The 18,589-nt window shown below is 43.2% G+C and overlaps 1 protein-coding gene across 2 annotated transcripts in view; it reads right to left on the bottom strand.

Annotated features, from left to right (window-relative positions):
• LOC147331851 (protein NLRC3-like) overlaps nt 1-1,881 on the bottom strand; it is a 206,175-nt gene extending 204,294 nt beyond the window's left edge. Inside the window, exons 1-4 of one of the 2 annotated variants that reach the window (XM_086288141.1) lie at nt 1,763-1,881; nt 1,406-1,507; nt 335-413; nt 98-173 (exon numbers count right to left, since the gene is read on the bottom strand). In XM_086288141.1, the coding sequence (XP_086144267.1) occupies nt 98-173; nt 335-413; nt 1,406-1,507; nt 1,763-1,881 (376 nt within the window). Of the gene's footprint in view, nt 1-82; nt 174-334; nt 414-1,405; nt 1,508-1,762 lie in introns of both variants that reach the window. The other variant, XM_086288145.1, reaches the window with a different exon arrangement.
• Nucleotides 1,882-18,589: the final 16,708 nt, after the last annotated feature.

Here is an 18,589-nt window from a genome sequence, read left to right as displayed (position 1 = left end):
AGCGGCGAGGTCTATCGCGATAGCTTAATTTCTCTATCGAGTAAAAGTTATATCGCGATACATATCGTTATCGTTCTATCGCCCAGCTCTAATTCTGGGTAATCTGGACTCAGAACCTTCTGGATCTTCTTCAGCTCGTTCTTCACAAAAGTGATGATGTTGTCCTCCAGCAGCTGGAACAGAATATTTATGAATGAGCCAATCAGACTGAAATCATGGAGCCAAACATCAGATCCATGTTGGACACACTGACGATCCACTGGTCTACAAAGAGCAGCATGGAGATGACTGTGAACAGAACAGATGTAACAGTAGTTGTTGTACATGTACAGACCATAAATATGGAGTCCAGCTGTGTTTGATGCTGCTGGGCAGACTGACCACTGGGAACCTCTGAGCTCTGCTGGTCCACTCTGTGGAGGAACCATGAAGGATTAGATCAACACAGGATAAAGATCCAGGAGTTTCTGCTCAAATAACTTCATCTGAATCAAGTCTGTCAAGTTTTAAACTCTCAGATTGTGAACATATCAGTAATTTTCAGTCTGTTTTCATGGACGTCCTTTCAGTGGTGATGTCAGGGATGATTTTGAAGAAGCTCATCAAACTGAACCATCAGCAGATCACTGCTCCAAAACCAGAACATGATCCGAGTCTCCCTCCACCACCAGAACACCAGCTTTACTAACGTGGTAGATCAGTGTAGTACAGATCAATAACTGATGAGTCATTTGATCAAAATCACTGAGTGCTTCACGTCTGACCCTCTGATGCTTCTGTAGACATTTTGCATATTTAATGAATGTCTGACAGTTTTACATTCATTCTATGAACACAGTGGAAATGTTGTGTTATAGTCTCCATGTTGTTTCCAGCATCATAAATTCTTAAGTTCAGAAAATTAGATTCTTTCTTCACAGCTGAAAAACAACAACATTTATTCTCTATTGAAATCTGCATCGTCCACTCCAAAGGTCACAATCTGAAGGTAACATCTGGTTTTGTTCCCTGTGGTTAACTCTGAGCATCAGTATGGTGGGATTTATCCACTACATCCACACCACTGTGGTTCAGTGTTGTCCTGATGGAGTAACAGCAGCCAGTATGATCCAGGCTTTAGCTGCTGGGTCTCTGTGTGACCTCTCAGACTGTTTAACAGATCAGACACAAAGAGAATCAGAGCAGCTCTGTTCTTTAAAGACAAACATGAACCCACTCAGGTCACACTTTCCCCACAGATATGAGCATCACTGTCCTCAAACAGCAAATGACCAAGTCGAACATTTGGATCTTTTCTCTTTCATTGTTTTCTTTTTAATGAATCTTTGTAACAATCTGAGGATGTTTCAGGTCATATTTATCCAGGAAACACAAACATGTAAAGGAGTCATCACAGCTCTCTGACCTCGTTGCTCCAGGTTCACCACTGAAGTGTGGAGGGTTTCCTTTGGACCGGTCACTCCTCACAGACGGACAGCTGGACCCTGCAGACTGTGACCTCTGACCTCTGCAGACACAAACATGATTGAAGCAGCTGTGATCACACAGACTGCAGATAATGCAGCTGTTTCCTGTCAGTAACATCCTCTTAGATTAGAGTTCAGCTTTTTACAGGAAAACTGGACAAAACTGATTTTTGTTACAAACTCATTTTCATTTCCTCTCAGCTCACAAACACAGTCAGACAATCAACCAGAGTCAACACTGATTATAATGTCAGTGCAGAATTATTTCTGTTACTCAGTGAGTTCAGCTCTCTGACCTCGTTGCTCCAGGTTCACCACTGAACTCTGGATTATGATCTTTAGACCGGTCACTCCTCACAGACGGACAGCTGGACCCTGCAGACTCTGCTCTGTCCTCCTCTTCCTCCATCATCATCTTCAGTCAGTCTGAGAGGTAAACCACAAACACTCAGTGAGTTCACATTAACAGGAGGAACTGAGTTACAGTCGCTGACCTCTGACCTGTCATGTGACCATGAAACCAGGTCAATATGTCTGTAGGTTCAGTCATCCAGGTCATGTGATCTAAGGAGCTTGGAGAGAAAAGAGACGTCTTTAAGTTTCTGGAAGACGTTTCATCTGAGAAGCTTCTTCAGCTCTAAAACCAAACGGTGGAGAGTCCCAGATATTTAAACCTGAGAGGGAAAGAAAGCATGTCGCTGACCCACCACTGATGTTATTTCAAGGAGGAAACTGAGAGCCTTTGCACCAGGAGCACAAACATCAGCTCCAGCAATGATCCACTGATGTGTTTTTATTCCATGTATGAATGTTGTTATTGACAGAGATGACGTTTGTGTGTCAGTGATGCAGTGACTGTTGTTGTTACCTGTACAGGCTGGTTAGACTCTATGAAACAGATCATACAGATCTCTGCATGTTAGAAGAGACTATTAAAGGTCATGAATGAGACAAAGGCAGGGAGGCGTCCTTTACAGCTAAACAGCAGAGTGAGAGAACAGCCAGCACCTCTACATTTATCACATTATACAGCACATGTATGATACTGACAGGGATGAGAAGAATTTAGTGATTCTGATCCCATCATTGATATTACTTATTGATTCTCAGTAGCTCTGCTCTGACAGTCACCACCATCACTGAGCAGCATATCAAAGACATTTGTGCACATTAACTGCATGTTGTGGCTCAAATGTTTGTGCATGTTGGAGGCATTTCCTCTTTGTTGTGATCAGTGTTGGTCATTACTCAAAACAGTCATTATTACACATATTACACAGAACACTTTGATTAAAAGTAATGGAGTACGTTACTTCATTACTCCTCATAACATTACTTTGATGTTAAAATGAACAAATGAGCATGTAACAACATAAAGCTGAGGTACAGCCCCACACACCAACACAGATCCTGATGAGGTCACGTGATGTTTCTCTGAGTGTTTATGAACACAAATCAAAGATGAAACAGCACAAAGACACTTCAAAGTGATTCTACTGTAGAAACATGAACAGGTAGAAACCTGCAGCCTGACTGCTCATCACTTTGTTACCTGTTCAAGTTCAGCAGCAGCAGCTCACTTTATCACGGTGCTGGTCTGGGGTCAGTGTTTACTCAGCTTTAACCTCACTCTGGGTTCTTGGCTAGCCTAGCTTTAGCTTAGTGTTAGCATGCTGTGTGCTAGCTCAGCGTCAGAGCTCTGCAGGTGTCTCGTGTGTAAATATTAATCACAGTGACAGTAAAGGAGGTAAAGGGCTGTGACGTCATCACGTACGCTGCGTCCTCTGTGGGCTCTGAGTGAACTCAAAGTACAAACTACAAGTACACAAACACGAACGTAGCTCAGAGTGGCGGACACACTCGGCCTCGTTGGTCCAGCTGTGAGTCCGTTACCGTGAACTATGGAGCGGCAGATTTGTGCTGAACTAAGCTGCACACAGCTGATGTTAGCCAGGAAACATTACACACTGACTTTAATGGAGAGACCGGAAATACAAACACACACAGTTTGTTGTGTGAAGAAATCAAACACGAGCTGAACAAACAGTAAAGTTCCTAAAGACAAACTGTTAAAGGAGGAAACAAAGCAAACTTACAGTTTCTTCACACACCAACAACAAGCTCCACTCCACACCTGGACACTAAACACGGACACACAGGTGAGCTGCTTCCTGGAAGGAGGCGGGACTCCACCTGAAACTCAGCACAGGTGGGAGGGGCTCAGCTCTGTGTGTGCTGATGTGTTAACTTTAAAAATATGCCGTCTGACTGCTCAGACTGAGTCAGAGTAAAGTTCACATGCTGACGTGTGGAGACATGAAACCTTGTTGTAGCTGCAGGTGTGAACACACTGATCCCAGATCAGCTCTGCTGTATTTGTAACATGAACATTTCTGCTGCAAAGCTTCAAATGTTCAGCATGTTTCTCTGTTTCCAGTCTATAGATCCAGTCACACTTTCTACCTTCACCTGTGCAGTAAAGACTGAGAGCAGAGCTGAAAGCAAGCGTCCAATCAGTGAGCAGCATCAACACCTGAGCTTCATTCAGACTCTGTTATTGAAGATGTTGTTGGTACAAAGTTCATCTGCTGCTCACATGAATCCATGAAAGATTTATTTCACTGAATGTTTCTTCAAAGCTCATTTCAACCTGTTGAAGTCATGAATGAAAGTGCAGACTGAGAGTGGATCACATGATGTTTGAGGTGTGTCATGTGACATGTTCAGTATTGTCACACATGTCTAGATTGTCCCTGATATCATAACTGCTCAAACACTGATGATTATATTTGAAGAATTATTCCTGATGGCAGCAAAGTTTGAATGGAGCTCTCTGTCTGTGCTGATTTGTCGCCCTCTGGAGGTCAAAGCACAAACTGCATGATGTCACTGTAACCACCACAGTGACAGGAAGTGTTTTTATGACTGAAACACTGAAATGATGCTAACGGCTGTCGTTAGGCTCACTGACAGCAGTGCTGATGTGTTCATGTCAAACACTGGCTCAGGTCAGACTCCTTCATCCTTCTCCAGCGTGAGGCCGCCCTCAGACCCACAGGAGCTCTGACCTTTGACCTCCTGACCCTAACCATTTTAGTCTTGTTGCATCTGCAAATCCATCCAAACTGTAGCCGAGCAAAAGAAGCTGGAAGTTGTTCTATGAATGATGTTGTTGAAGGAGCTTGGAAAGAAAAGCGTCTGGACTTCTTTAAGTTGCTTGAAGAGGGACATGGACGTCTTAACGCCCACTTACATCCTGGGACATTTGATCACAGGAAATCACATGATGGGGTGGGGCTAGATCTCACAATGGGTTCACCCAAAACCTTGGCTGATTGAGACCCACACCTGTTCTCACACCGTGGCTCGTGTGATTAGGTAGAGGATCAACAGGGGCTCCGTGTCCCTGAATTTAAACTGAATCTAAACACACCGTGCACAATGCCAAGTTAGATAATGGTTAAAAGAACAAGATAAGAATAAATAAAAAGATAAAATAAGGATAAGAAATAACTTAAAAAAATAAAATAAAAAGATAAATAACTGCAAATAAGTACAAATAAGTAACTGAAGACACGTGTGGTCTGCAGATGTCGATGTACATGGATGTACATGGAGTTTAATGTGCAAAATGAACTTAGTGTGCAAAGTGACCTGATGTGCAAACTGCAGTTTGAGGTCGGTCAGCTGTTCAGGAGTCTGATAGCAGTGGGGAAGATGGAGTTGTTGAGTCTGGATGTTCTACATTTCACACTTCTGAACCTTCGTCTCGAGGGCAGAGGTGTGTCTCTCCTCTGGACTCTGTGATGGTAGCTGCTCTGCAGAGAGGGCAGCGGGGTCCTGATGATCTTCTCCACAGTTGTTATCACTCTGCAGGCGTTTGCGGTTTGCAGTAGTGCTGCCGTACCATGCAGTGATGCAGCTGTCAGGCTGCTCTCCACAGTGCAGCTGTAGAACCTGCTGAGGATCTTGGCCAACATACCAAATTTCCTCAGCCTCCTCAGGAAATACAGCAGCTGCTGAGCCTTCTTGAGCAGCTGTGTGAGTTTGAGTCCCTCACTGACTCAAACTCCTTCAGTGACACTTGCAGCCTTGCAGATTAGTTTGCTGATCCTGATGCATCTCTGGAGCTGATGCTGTCCCCCAGCAGACAACAACAACATAGATGCTCTCACTAGTCCACTTTACCCTCTAATCACATCTCTGACATCTGCAGGTTGCTCCATAGAGACTCTTGTGCAATGCCAGGTGTTTGTGTTTGTCTGTAGGTACACATTAGATATGACCATAGACGCACACACACAAGTGAACACAGCAGCACAGATGGTTTCCACCTGCTTCCCTCTTTCTTCACACAACTGTGAGGATGATGAAGAGGTTTCAGGACGAGGTGGTCAGCAAGCACAGGATAAAGCAGGGCCATGAAACTCTCTGGTGCAGCAGATGTTTAATCAGACTCAGCTTTAGGCTTCTTTTCCCACCTGGCAGCAAAGTAACAGCTTCACTAATGTGAACAGTCACAATGTTAAACGTTTCTATATCTTCATATATTTTTATCTGTTGATGCTGCAGAATAAAGTCTGTTAACAGAGTGCAGGATGTGTAGAGCAGGTCCAGCTCTCCCTTTACTGTGTCCACTTTCATCAGCCCCTGTGAAGTGACACAGAGTGCATGTGTGTCTGTCAGCTGTTGTTTGTTGTGAAGGATGGAACAAATGAACACACACTTTTAGAGAAATCTGAAAAAGCAACACGTGCTTGGGCTCCTTCTGTGCTCGTCTTCATTAATGCTGATCTTTCTTTCCTGTTTGTTCTTTGGCACAAGCTTCAGTCTTTTCTCCCAGGGCTCCTTCACACTTAGAAACACACCTACATTCATTTATACACAAACATCATGAAACAAAGGCTTTGTAAAAGAGGACACGAGATCCTCTCTGAACAGCACATTCATATCAAACACAGGACTGAACAGGATATACTGAGTCTGTGCTGTTTTCATTGTTACTTGCTGAGTATTTTTCCAGTGTTTGAAATGTGACTCAAGTCTGATTCTTCTACTGTGTGTGAACTCTAAGCAGCTGCATTAAACAGCTGCTTTTCAAACCAGGCTCAATCCTATGACTCTGTGAATGTAAACTTTTGTCACCTGCATGAATAACAATCCTTGATCTAGTCAGGACTGCAGTGCTCCTGTGATCCCAGCTTATAGATGGAGGCTAGCATGAGAGGCTCAGCAGCTAAAGCAGCACACCTGGGTCTCCCAGCCTATTAAAAGCAGCCCTTTGCTTCACCTGCTTCACTAAACATTATTATTATTATTTAAGCAGAGTGGTGTGATTGATGTAGGCATTGCTGTGTGACAGGAGGACTTTTCTTGAAACAGCTCGTGTGACGTGAGCTGACGTAAAAACAGTGATGTTAGCTTGATTCTCTTGGCTAAAACTATTTTAAAAAGAGGGTCAATCATGCAAATCTGCCAATAGAAGCCAAAGTTACAGCCCCTCAGAGTTTAAAGAGAAAAGGCCCGTTTCCAACACTCGGTTGTGCAAAGGGAAACAGGCCCACAGTGCCTGAGTGTGTGGGTAATTCTTCAAATAATATTCAAAAGCAAACATTTTTAAGCATGTAAATAAAATTCAATCATTTCTGCTCTTCAATACCTAAGAAATGAAAACTGGCAGATGGTCCCAAAATGTGAAACGCCTGGCTATCTGTGCATTTAGTGCTGCAAGTTTTCACTGTTTACCTTCAGAAGCATAAATCTCTGCACAGATAATGTTCATATGTGGATTCCTGGTTTTCTGCAGTTAATTGTGACCCAAAGCGTATTTTTAAAGTGGTTCCAGGCAATAAAGTCTAAAAATAAATACATCTACTTCCTTTTTCTGTGTTCCAGCCTCAGTGACTCTGACACAGTGCTGTAATATTTACACCTCTGATGAAAGCAGAGTTTGTAGTTGCAGAGAAATACTCGACTCATTTTGGGCATTTACGAGCAGGAACCTCAGAAAGCCCCTCGCTGCTTCACTGGTTAAGAAGCAAAGCAAACATTAGTTCACAGTGATGTTAATTAAGGCCCAAAGTTTAGGAACGAACGTCAGCACTTCACTAATGAATGTAATGCTGATTCATGTGCTTGTTTTGTAATGTGCATGTTGTGCGTTGCTATTTCCCATATTCTTTGGCACTGATAGATGAAGAGTCTCAGGCAGGACCGAGGCTGCCAGCTGCTGACAGTGAGCAGGGAGAGAGCAGCAGAAGCTGGGCAAGAGCAGGGCACCTTCAGCCCCCTTCATCAGTCAGAAATCATTTGGGTGTCTGTGTGAAATGTCTGGTTTTTAAAATCTTTTTGTAGACATATTTATTAAATGTTTAACAATTATATAGAAGAAAGACAATGTAAAGAACAAAACATGACAAAACAAAAATGAGTTGAAGTTATGAACTGTTTCTGAGAGACAAATAACACCAGGATCCTTTTTGTGTAGCTGACAGCTGGTAACTGTGCAGGGGCGGGTCTAGCAAAGTGTTGCCAGGGGGGCAGGTAGGGCATTAACAGGGAGAGGGGGGCACAAAGAAATACTTTTCTTTCTTGTTCTCATTTAAAATGTCGAGCTTTTAATAAATAATTATCTGAATCTTACAACAAACGTTTTCATCTGATGTAAAATGTATAGAAATCCATTATTGTACATAGTCATTTTTTAGGGTCCCATCATAATTTCTTCAGAAGTAAGTACTGCATATGATGCCAGTGTTTCCCACATTTTCTAGATTCTGCACCAGTACTGTGTGTAAAATGCATCAAAAAGTCAGTTTGATTCTTTCTCAGCTGTCTTTCTGTCTCCTTTCACTTTTTAAAGGTTGCCATGTTAGAAAACATATTTTGCCCTGCCGTGCTGTTTATTGATGTGGCAAATGAAAGGTTTATGAAAACATATCTAAATCTGTCATCAGTAATCAGCAATGATCATGTCTCACCTCTAGTCTCTGTCTTAATGTCAGGTTTCCACCGTGTGTTGTAGATGTTCAGGAGGTTAACTCGACCAACAGTCTACTTCCTGTTTAGAATACCAGGACAGGGAGGATGGTGCAGGTTTAAGTTTATTAGACTGATGCATGTATACCAACAAGACAGCGTCCATCACTGTGACAACAGCGTTTGTTTTCATTCAAAGGCTTCATGGTTTTTCCTTTAATACCTGGGGGGCCGGTCTCCAGTCAAAATGCCCGGGACCATTTTTTGTCCCAGTCCAGCCCTGGTGTCAGATCTGCATGCAGTGTCAATGAGACGATCAACAACAGATCAGACAAAACACTCAGGCGGACACTCCTCTGTAGAAGGAAACATGGAAAGTGTGAGGTAATCAGTGCACAACATCACTTTGTATTTCAGGCTGTTTTTATATAGAACTTCAGCACCAATGTAAAAGTTCTGGTTTGAGGAAGATGAAGAACATTTTCAGGAAGGATGCCGTCTGCAAGCAGAGCTGCTTGAACCTCAGCGCTGAGGTCCAGACTACTTCCTGTGAAGCCACGTGATGTAAATCTGCTGCTGTAACTTCACAGTTTACTGAAGCTAAATGCAACGTTACCATATAATCTGTTTTCAACAAAGGTTTCACTCCGTCCGGTGTTGATGGAATGATTCAGGCCGTACTCGTCAGGCTTCCCGTCGACCACACGCATTTCAGTCACAAACCCCGTGACTGACAACAAGGGAAACAGCAGAAGAAAAGATGTGGAAAATACTGGATGATGATGATGGAGGATTAACCGCGGTGGCTAAACTGTTTCCTGTCTTTGTGGGCGTACTCACAGGGAAGTTTCCAGGCACGTCAGTCTTGGTGGCTAAAGTCTCCATTTTCCAACATGTATCGCTACAGGTGCAAAGACACAACATTAATCATCAGTGTAAATATTTTAATGCTGTCCAAACGGTGTTTGCTTTGTCTGTCCTCTCGCACTCACAGAGGAAACGAGGACGCCACCTTCAACCCATCTTCAGTTGGCTCAACCATGGCCGGACTTCCTGTTGGCTTTGTGACAGCAAACCACTTGAAATGAGAGCAAACTGCAGTCAAGCACCACTTACAGCAACCTGTGGACACGCAAATGGAAAGCACTGAGAATCATACAGAAGCATAAGAGCTGTTTATTGTAACACGTGTGTGTGTGTGTGTGTGTGTGTGTGTGCACATTAATAACACACTGATGTATGTTAGTTTGATTTATGCCATATCTGAGAAAACAACTGCAGAATTTTACATCAAAGTTTCCAAAGCTGATGTTTTGTTGTTCACTCTGTTTTATATTCATATAGTTTGTTGTTTTTAAATCAGTGGACAAAATAAATATTATCACACAAAATCCAGGGTGAAACATAACCAAATAACCTAAATGGTGAATTCATTATAGAAGTACATGTTGCAAAGGTCAGCCTCCTGTATAGACTGCTAAACTGTCTGGGGGGGCTGTAGCAGTCCCTCGGACCAAGGAAGAAAGAGAGAGAGCCTCGACGGGTGCAGTAATTTTTACTTTGAGATTCATTCAGAATCTAACAGTGCTGAGGTGCACCAATGCACCGTGAAAACTAAACAGAAACACAAAATACATTTTCTTAGACGCTTATTACAAATATGAACTCAAATAATGCAGAAAATACAACAAAATATCAGTTAAGCAAACAAATACAACTTAAAACATGTACCTCGCTCCGCATTCCAAGGGCTGCAAATTGTTAATTTCGCTAGAGTCCGGTATCACGCTGCTTCACACTTCATTGAGAGCTGCCTACTGGGACATGTGCGCCACAAAACCGGTCTGAGCTGGAAGTGCAGCTTGCCGTTAACTAAACAACAGAGCCCTCTACTGGACACTACGCGTAGCTGTTCAGGCTTAGATCAATAAACAAAACTGGACCTTTACACTCCCACCAAATCATGTATAACAAACAACATTCTTTACATGATTTCCAGCTGTAACATATGGACATTACTACAAGAACGAACACAATTTCAAATACATCATCAATAAACTTTCGCAAATACGCCTGATGTGACAGTATTGATTGAAACATCAATTAGTTATTTTCTAATAGAACTACAAGCTTTTGAACAGGTCGCTCAACTACGTGAGGTTTGTGTGCTGTTCCCTGCTTCTTTATTAAGCCTCGATCGCCAACTTGAAGCTTGACTCTGCGGACCAAACCGTCATCTTCTTCTGGAGCTTCAACCACTCGAGCCAGTTGCCACTGATTTCTGGGAAGCATGTCTTCTTTGATAATGACTATGTCATTGACTCTAAGATTTCGACGTGGTAGGTGCCATTTCTGTCTCATAGATATGTTCAGAAGGTACTCTCTTTTCCATCTACTCCAAAACTGCTCAGTGAGATACTGGACTCTGCGCCAACGTTTCCTTGCATATAAGTCCTCTTTCACAAACTTTCCTGGTGGAGGCAGTGCAACCTTTGATTTCATCAATATGAGGTGATTTGGAGTTAGAGGTTCAGGAGATTTAGGATCATTGATTCCATCGACGCTCAGTGGTCGACCATTAACTATAAACATCGCCTCATAGAATAGAGTTCTTAGAGAGCTGTCATCCAGCCTGCCTTGGCATTGAGCAATGGTGGCATTGAGAACATTGCGGATGGTTCGAATCTGTCGTTCCCACACACCTCCGGCATGGCTAGCAGATGGGGCATTGAAGACGAACTCACACTGTTTATTGGCAAGGAATGCTTCTAAGGCATCCATGTCACATTGTTTAAGAGACTCTCTTAGCTCATTTTTGGCTCCAATAAAGTTTGTACCCTGGTCACTGTACAACTTACAAACAGCTCCTCTTAAGCTGATGAAACATCTCAGAGCGTTGATGAAAGAGTCAGTAGAAAGATCCTCAAGCATCTCAATGTGGACTGCACGTGAGGAAAGACATGTAAAGAGGAGTCCGTATCTTTTATGCTCTTTGCGACCTTGTTTTGTGACAAATGGTCCGAAACAGTCCATTCCACAATACATGAAAGGATCTGAGATTTCAACTCGTTCCTTTGGAAGTTCAGACATGCGTTGTTCTTCTGGTGAACGTCTTAGTTTTCGACATTGAACACATTTGCTTATTAGTTTTGCAACTTCCTTGCTCCCACCAATCACCCAAAATCCGTTCGATCTGATTTCCATGAGAGTTTGGCTTCTACCTTGATGACAAATCTGTACATGAAAATGAGCAATGATCAACTTTGTAATGTGATGGTCTTTCGGGAGGATGATGGGGTGCTTAAGTCCCTGACAGAGTGTTGACTTCTTCAGTCTTCCTCCAACACGGAGAAGTCCTTGATCTAGCACTGGATCTACTCTAAAGAGGGGACTTGAACTCGGAAGGTTATCTCCCACCTTCAACACTTCCATCTCTTGAGAAAAGGCCTGCTGCTGAAGGAGCTTTATTATTGTGTCAGCAGCTGTTTTCCGTTCATCTACTGTTACAAAGTTTCCATACTGGGCTTTGCTGGATCTCAATCTTTTTATCCTTGCAACCACTTTAAGGAGCATTGACCAGCTTGAAAACCGTGACAAACGGCTGAGGATATTGTCTTGTTCATTTGTTTGAGTTGTGAGAGCTTTGACTGCTTTGACTTCTGGATCCCCTACTAACAACACAGCTGAGGGGCTGGGTGCATATGAAATGTCATGTTCCCACAGAAACTTTGGACCAGACAACCAACATGTTGACATGATTTCTGATGCACTGAGCCCTCTAGAGGCGTAATCTGCAGGATTCTGAGCTGTGTCAATGTAGTGCCACTGTCTGGGATCTGTAGTTTGCCTAATTAACTGAACACGGTTGGCAACGAAGACGTGGAACCGTCGTGCCTCATTGTTAATATAGGCTAAGACTACTTGGGAGTCAGTCCAAAAGAACTCTTCATTAATGCACATCTGAAGCTCTGCTTTTAGCATGCTGCTCATTCTGGCTGATGTGACTGCGGCTGAGAGTTCTAATCGTGGGATACTTGTCACCTTGGTAGGTGCGACTCTTGCCTTAGCCATAACAAGACTACAGTGGACCTTCTCGTTGCTGAGGTACCTAATATAGGAGCATGCACCATATCCTAAATCACTAGCATCACAAAAGTGGTGCAGTTCCACCTTTACAATGTCTGTTAGTTCTGGTGGGTGGTAACATCTAGGCACTGCAACCGATTTTAGTCTTTCCAACCCATCTTTCCAGTCCTCCCACCGTGAACGTAAGTTGTCAGGAAGGGGGTCATCCCATTCAATGCCTCTGCGACACAGTTCCTGTAGGATATCTTTGCCTCTTAAGGTGAAGGGAGCTACGAACCCTAGTGGGTCGTACAGGGATGAGATCACTGACAGTATGCTCCGGCGAGTAGGAGGTTGGTCCTTAGTGTTTATTTTGAAACTGAAAGTGTCATTTTTGATTGACCACTGGATGCCGAGCACATGGCCTTCAGCTGTTGTGTCAGGTTTGAGATCGAGCGGTTCTGTGGTGTCTGCTCTGTCTGAGGGTTCCAGCTGGGAAAGCGCATCACTTTGGTTTGAGTTGAACTTGTGCAAATGTAGACCGCCAAGTCTACAAAGTGCTTGTGTTTCGGTGATGAGTTCTTGTGCCTCTTTAACTGATGGGACACTAGTTAGACCATCGTCTACATAAAAGTTCTGTTCAACAAACTCTGAGGCCTTAGGATAGTCTGCTCTGTACTGTTGTGCCAAATATTTCAGGCTGAAATTAGCACATCCAGGGGATGAACTGGCACCGAATAGATGTACAGCCATTCTGTACTCTCTGGGTTCTTTGTCTAATTGTCCATCCTGCCACCACAGAAATCTCAGATAGTTGCGCATGTCTGGACAAACAGAGAACTGGTGGAACATTCTCTCGATATCACAGATTATGGCTACATTTTCCTTTCTGAAACGACAGAGTACCCCCACCAATGAGTTGATCATATCTGGACCTGTGAGAAGAGTGTCGTTTAATGAGACACCGAGAAATTTTGCTGAACAGTCAAAGACGACTCTTAGCTTGGCTGGTTTTTTCGGGTGATATACCCCATGGTGTGGGATGTACCATGCAGTCTTGCCTTCAGACAAAGGAGGTGCTAATTCTGCATCACCACTGCTGATAATGTCTCTCATAAAGGAACAGTAATGTTCATGATACTGTTTATCAGCCTTTAGCCTTTTCTTCAGGTGTTGCAGTCGGACTGTGGCTAACTTCTTATTGTTGGGAAGCGCTGGTGGATCATTGCCCTTGAAGGGGAGCGGCATCTCATAGTGCCCATCTGGTCTTTGTTTTATTGTATCACTGAGGATTTGTATGAAGCGAACATCATCCTGTGATACATACTTATCCTCATAGTTTCTCTCATTAAAGTCAGTCTCTAGGACTTTGAGTACATCTGTGGCTGATGGTATGGGCATTTCTTTGACTGTGATCCTGTGCACATAACTCTGGTTACCTTCTCTGTCTAGGTGAGGATTACCAGAACCAATAATACTCCATCCTAGTAGGGTTCTTTGTGCGAAAGGTTCGTTTATTTTGCCTGTGACGATCTCTAGGGGGGCTAGGGCTGATGGGCAGTCATAACCAATCAATAGACCTACTTCACAGTTCTGTAATGGCTGTAACTTGTTAGCTAAGCCTTCAAGGTGTGGCCACTGAAGTGCAGTTTCCTTGGTAGGGATATGAGACTTGTCAACTGGGATAAAGTCACGAGAGTAGACTTGTTCTATTCGGACACGAGTCTCAGAATCAAACCCACGCACCTGTAAGTTGTTGGCAAGTTTACCTGCAACGACTGTGTCGACAGAAGTCATGGTGCTAAGCTTTAACTGCACTGGTTGGGCGTCTACATTTAGTTCTGAGGCCAAATCCTCTAAAATAAAGGATGAGTCACTCTGGGTGTCAAGCAGGGCATATGTAAGTATTTCTTTCTCAGGCTCAGATGCAACTGACACAAATACTGGTACTATGCTGGATGTGGAAGATGGTTTCCTTGTTAGTACATGAGTCATAACATTATGCACTTCCTTGTTTGCACCTTCATCTGGGGATTTAGAATCCTCAGTTTTCCTTTCTTTAGGTTCATTCACTCTTTCTGTGTGTAGACAGGTGGGGTGACGCCGACCACACTTACTACAGGAGTGACGTCCTCTGCATTCTTTGGTTACATGACCCCTTCTCAAACACCCGAAGCAGAGACGATTTTCTTGAATGAAAACTTTCTTGTCATCACTAGTTTTCGCTGCAAAAGCAGGACACTTAGCTATGCCGTGCGATTCTTCTTTGCAAAACAAACATGGGGGTTTAGGTCTAGAAGTAGATACTGGGATTGGTGGAGACTTTGGTTGAATGGTAGTACTGAGTGCCTTCGCTCTTTTAACGTGCCGCTCTTCTGATGCCCTTTCGTTTATTAGGAATGGTGAGGCAACAGGATTGCAAACTACTTTAGCTTCATTTTGTATGAACTTTGTAAAGCGAGCGAAGTTGGGGTAGTCTTGGCTTTTGTCTAGCTCCTCCACCACAATGCGGCTCCATCTCTGCACTATCCACTCAGGCAGTTTTCTTAGAAGCTTGTGATTTTCCTCACAATCATTAAGGATCTCTAGGCCTTTGACTTGAGGGATAGCCTCTGCACAGCTTTGGAGAAAATCTGCAAACTCCCTCAGTGCTTTAGAATCATTGGCAGCTATTTTAGGCCATTTTGTGAGTTTAGCCCTAAAGGCTCTTTGGATAACAAATGGGCTGCCATACCTTTCCTCTAAAACGCTCCAAATGCCTGCGTATGCCTGCTCACTGTTGCGGAAGAAATATCCCTCTACTGCCTTTCGTGCTTCACCTGCAAGATAGCTCTTTAGATACAACATTTTCTCACACACAGGTAAAGGTTTGTCACCAATTAGTGCCATAAAGGATACCTTCCAATCCATAAACTTTAGGGGGTCGCCACTAAAGATGGTGGGCTCAGGTACAGGAAGCCTGTTTAGGGTAAGAGAGCTGGCGAGGGCTTGAACTAAGCTAAGTTCTTCACGTTCTGGAGTAGTATTGTGAGGTCTAAATGTCGGTGCTCGTGGATTTAAAGAGAGCCATGGTGCGATGTTGGGGAGATTTGCGGAATTTTCTAAGTTGTAGCAGGACACTTGATCATGGCTTTCAATGTCATTTTGAGCGCTAAGGGCTCTTACTCGTGCAGCTGCTACTTTCACTTCACTGTCTGCCTTTAACTGTTGAAGTTTAGTCTTTTCCTCCTCCAACTTTGCCTTTGTTTCCACTTCCTTTATTTTCCACTCATTTTCCATTTGGCTGATCTTGGTTTCCTGTGCCAATATTTCTTGTGTGGCCTTTGCTTGTTCCACTTTGGCTGCAAGTTCAGCTTCTGCTTCCACCTCACGACTGCCAGTAGAATCTGCCTTTGAGCGTGCAACTGAACCCTCTGGGAACGACGTTTCAGTTTTTGTATCACCAAACACAGAACCATAGTCCCTTTTGTTTAACATCACTCGTACTCTTTCCTTTTCAAGGCGATCGTTAAAGAGCTGATCGATATTTTCCTGTCGTTTAGCAACAACTTCACAAATGTCAGTTGTAAGCACTGCACAAGCATCCATTCGCTTAACAATGTCGGGCGTCATGGATTGGCTGCGGCGAATGGGTTCATAATGCTGTTGTACTACAGCGTGCTTGTCTCTTATGTCATGACTGGCATTGTTTAGCTCTTCAGGTGAGCAGAAAGTTTTCAGCTTTGTTCTGATTTCTTTAGCTGCCTTCTTCCAAGTGTCATAAGCTTTGTTAAATGCCTTCTCATTTTTCTTTGCCTCATATTCCTGCATTTCTTTACCCTTTTCAGTTAAATGCCTTTCACGATTGCTGGATCTTACTCCTTGTTGCTCTGAGTCGTCGGCTTCTTCAGCAGCGTTCAACATTTTGTTACTGTAATGTGTATGTTGCTCTATGCGATAACGTCTGGACTTAAACTTACGTGAGTGTTACTTTTGGAAACAATGCTCACATCAGACGTTTACATCACATAAATAAACAGATTAGCACCCACATATTAGACAAAATGTAACTGTAAATACCGCTGATATACGTTACTTTCAAGAAGAATAAACCCATACAATTTAAAGATTGTAATTACTCAGTGCAATGCAGTATACCTTTAAGGCTGTAACCACAAAAATATTTAAGGCAAGTAATTCTGAATTAGAGTGCAGAGTCCTGTTATCGGCAAAGTCCTTAATGGGCATAATACCTGCACCTTCGTAAAGTGACCATCAGAGTTCAAAGGGGAGGTAGGCAATGAAGCAAAGATGATCTTGACTGGTGTAGAAATCTCTCACAGCTGACACACGGACCCACCTCGTGGCACGGGCTGCACTCATCTGGCATGGGAGCTAGCAAGTAGCCTTCGCTCAGCGACCGAGTTTTCACTGTAGCAGTCCCTCGGACCAAGGAAGAAAGAGAGAGAGCCTCGACGGGTGCAGTAATTTTTACTTTGAGATTCATTCAGAATCTAACAGTGCTGAGGTGCACCAATGCACCGTGAAAACTAAACAGAAACACAAAATACATTTTCTTAGACGCTTATTACAAATATGAACTCAAATAATGCAGAAAATACAACAAAATATCAGTTAAGCAAACAAATACAACTTAAAACATGTACCTCGCTCCGCATTCCAAGGGCTGCAAATTGTTAATTTTGCTAGAGTCCGGTATCACGCTGCTTCACACTTCATTGAGAGCTGCCTACTGGGACATGTGCGCCACAAAACCGGTCTGAGCTGGAAGTGCAGCTTGCCGCTAACTAAACAACAGAGCCCTCTACTGGACACTACGCGTAGCTGTTCAGGCTTAGATCAATAAACAAAACTGGACCTTTACACTCCCACCAAATCATGTATAACAAACAACATTCTTTACATGATTTCCAGCTGTAACATATGGACATTACTACAAGAACGAACACAATTTCAAATACATCATCAATAAACTTTCGCAAATACGCCTGATGTGACAGTATTGATTGAAACATCAATTAGTTATTTTCTAATAGAACTACAAGCTTTTGAACAGGTCGCTCAACTACGTGAGGTTTGTGTGCTGTTCCCTGCTTCTTTATTAAGCCTCGATCGCCAACTTGAAGCTTGACTCTGCGGACCAAACCGTCATCTTCTTCTGGAGCTTCAACCACTCGAGCCAGTTGCCACTGATTTCTGGGAAGCATGTCTTCTTTGATAATGACTATGTCATTGACTCTAAGATTTCGACGTGGTAGGTGCCATTTCTGTCTCATAGATATGTTCAGAAGGTACTCTCTTTTCCATCTACTCCAAAACTGCTCAGTGAGATACTGGACTCTGCGCCAACGTTTCCTTGCATATAAGTCCTCTTTCACAAACTTTCCTGGTGGAGGCAGTGCAACCTTTGATTTCATCAATATGAGGTGATTTGGAGTTAGAGGTTCAGGAGATTTAGGATCATTGATTCCATCGACGCTCAGTGGTCGACCATTAACTATAAACATCGCCTCATAGAATAGAGTTCTTAGAGAGCTGTCATCCAGCCTGCCTTGGCATTGAGCAATGGTGGCATTGAGAACATTGCGGATGGTTCGAATCTGTCGTTCCCACACACCTCCGGCATGGCTAGCAGATGGGGCATTGAAGACGAACTCACACTGTTTATTGGCAAGGAATGCTTCTAAGGCATCCATGTCACATTGTTTAAGAGACTCTCTTAGCTCATTTTTGGCTCCAATAAAGTTTGTACCCTGGTCACTGTACAACTTACAAACAGCTCCTCTTAAGCTGATGAAACATCTCAGAGCGTTGATGAAAGAGTCAGTAGAAAGATCCTCAAGCATCTCAATGTGGACTGCACGTGAGGAAAGACATGTAAAGAGGAGTCCGTATCTTTTATGCTCTTTGCGACCTTGTTTTGTGACAAATGGTCCGAAACAGTCCATTCCACAATACATGAAAGGATCTGATATTTCAACTCGTTCCTTTGGAAGTTCAGACATGCGTTGTTCTTCTGGTGAACGTCTTAGTTTTCGACATTGAACACATTTGCTTATTAGTTTTGCAACTTCCTTGCT

This window comes from Aulonocara sp. 'chitande type north' Nkhata Bay, linkage group LG4, assembly GCF_057382095.1.
Source record: "Aulonocara sp. 'chitande type north' Nkhata Bay isolate Kocher_YH1m ecotype deep benthic linkage group LG4, A_spYH_male_GT1.1, whole genome shotgun sequence".
Taxonomy (NCBI): Eukaryota; Metazoa; Chordata; class Actinopteri; order Cichliformes; family Cichlidae; genus Aulonocara; species Aulonocara sp. 'chitande type north' Nkhata Bay.
The sequence above is the reverse complement of the archived record's forward strand: the minus strand, read 5'-3'. Positions and strand labels throughout refer to the sequence as shown.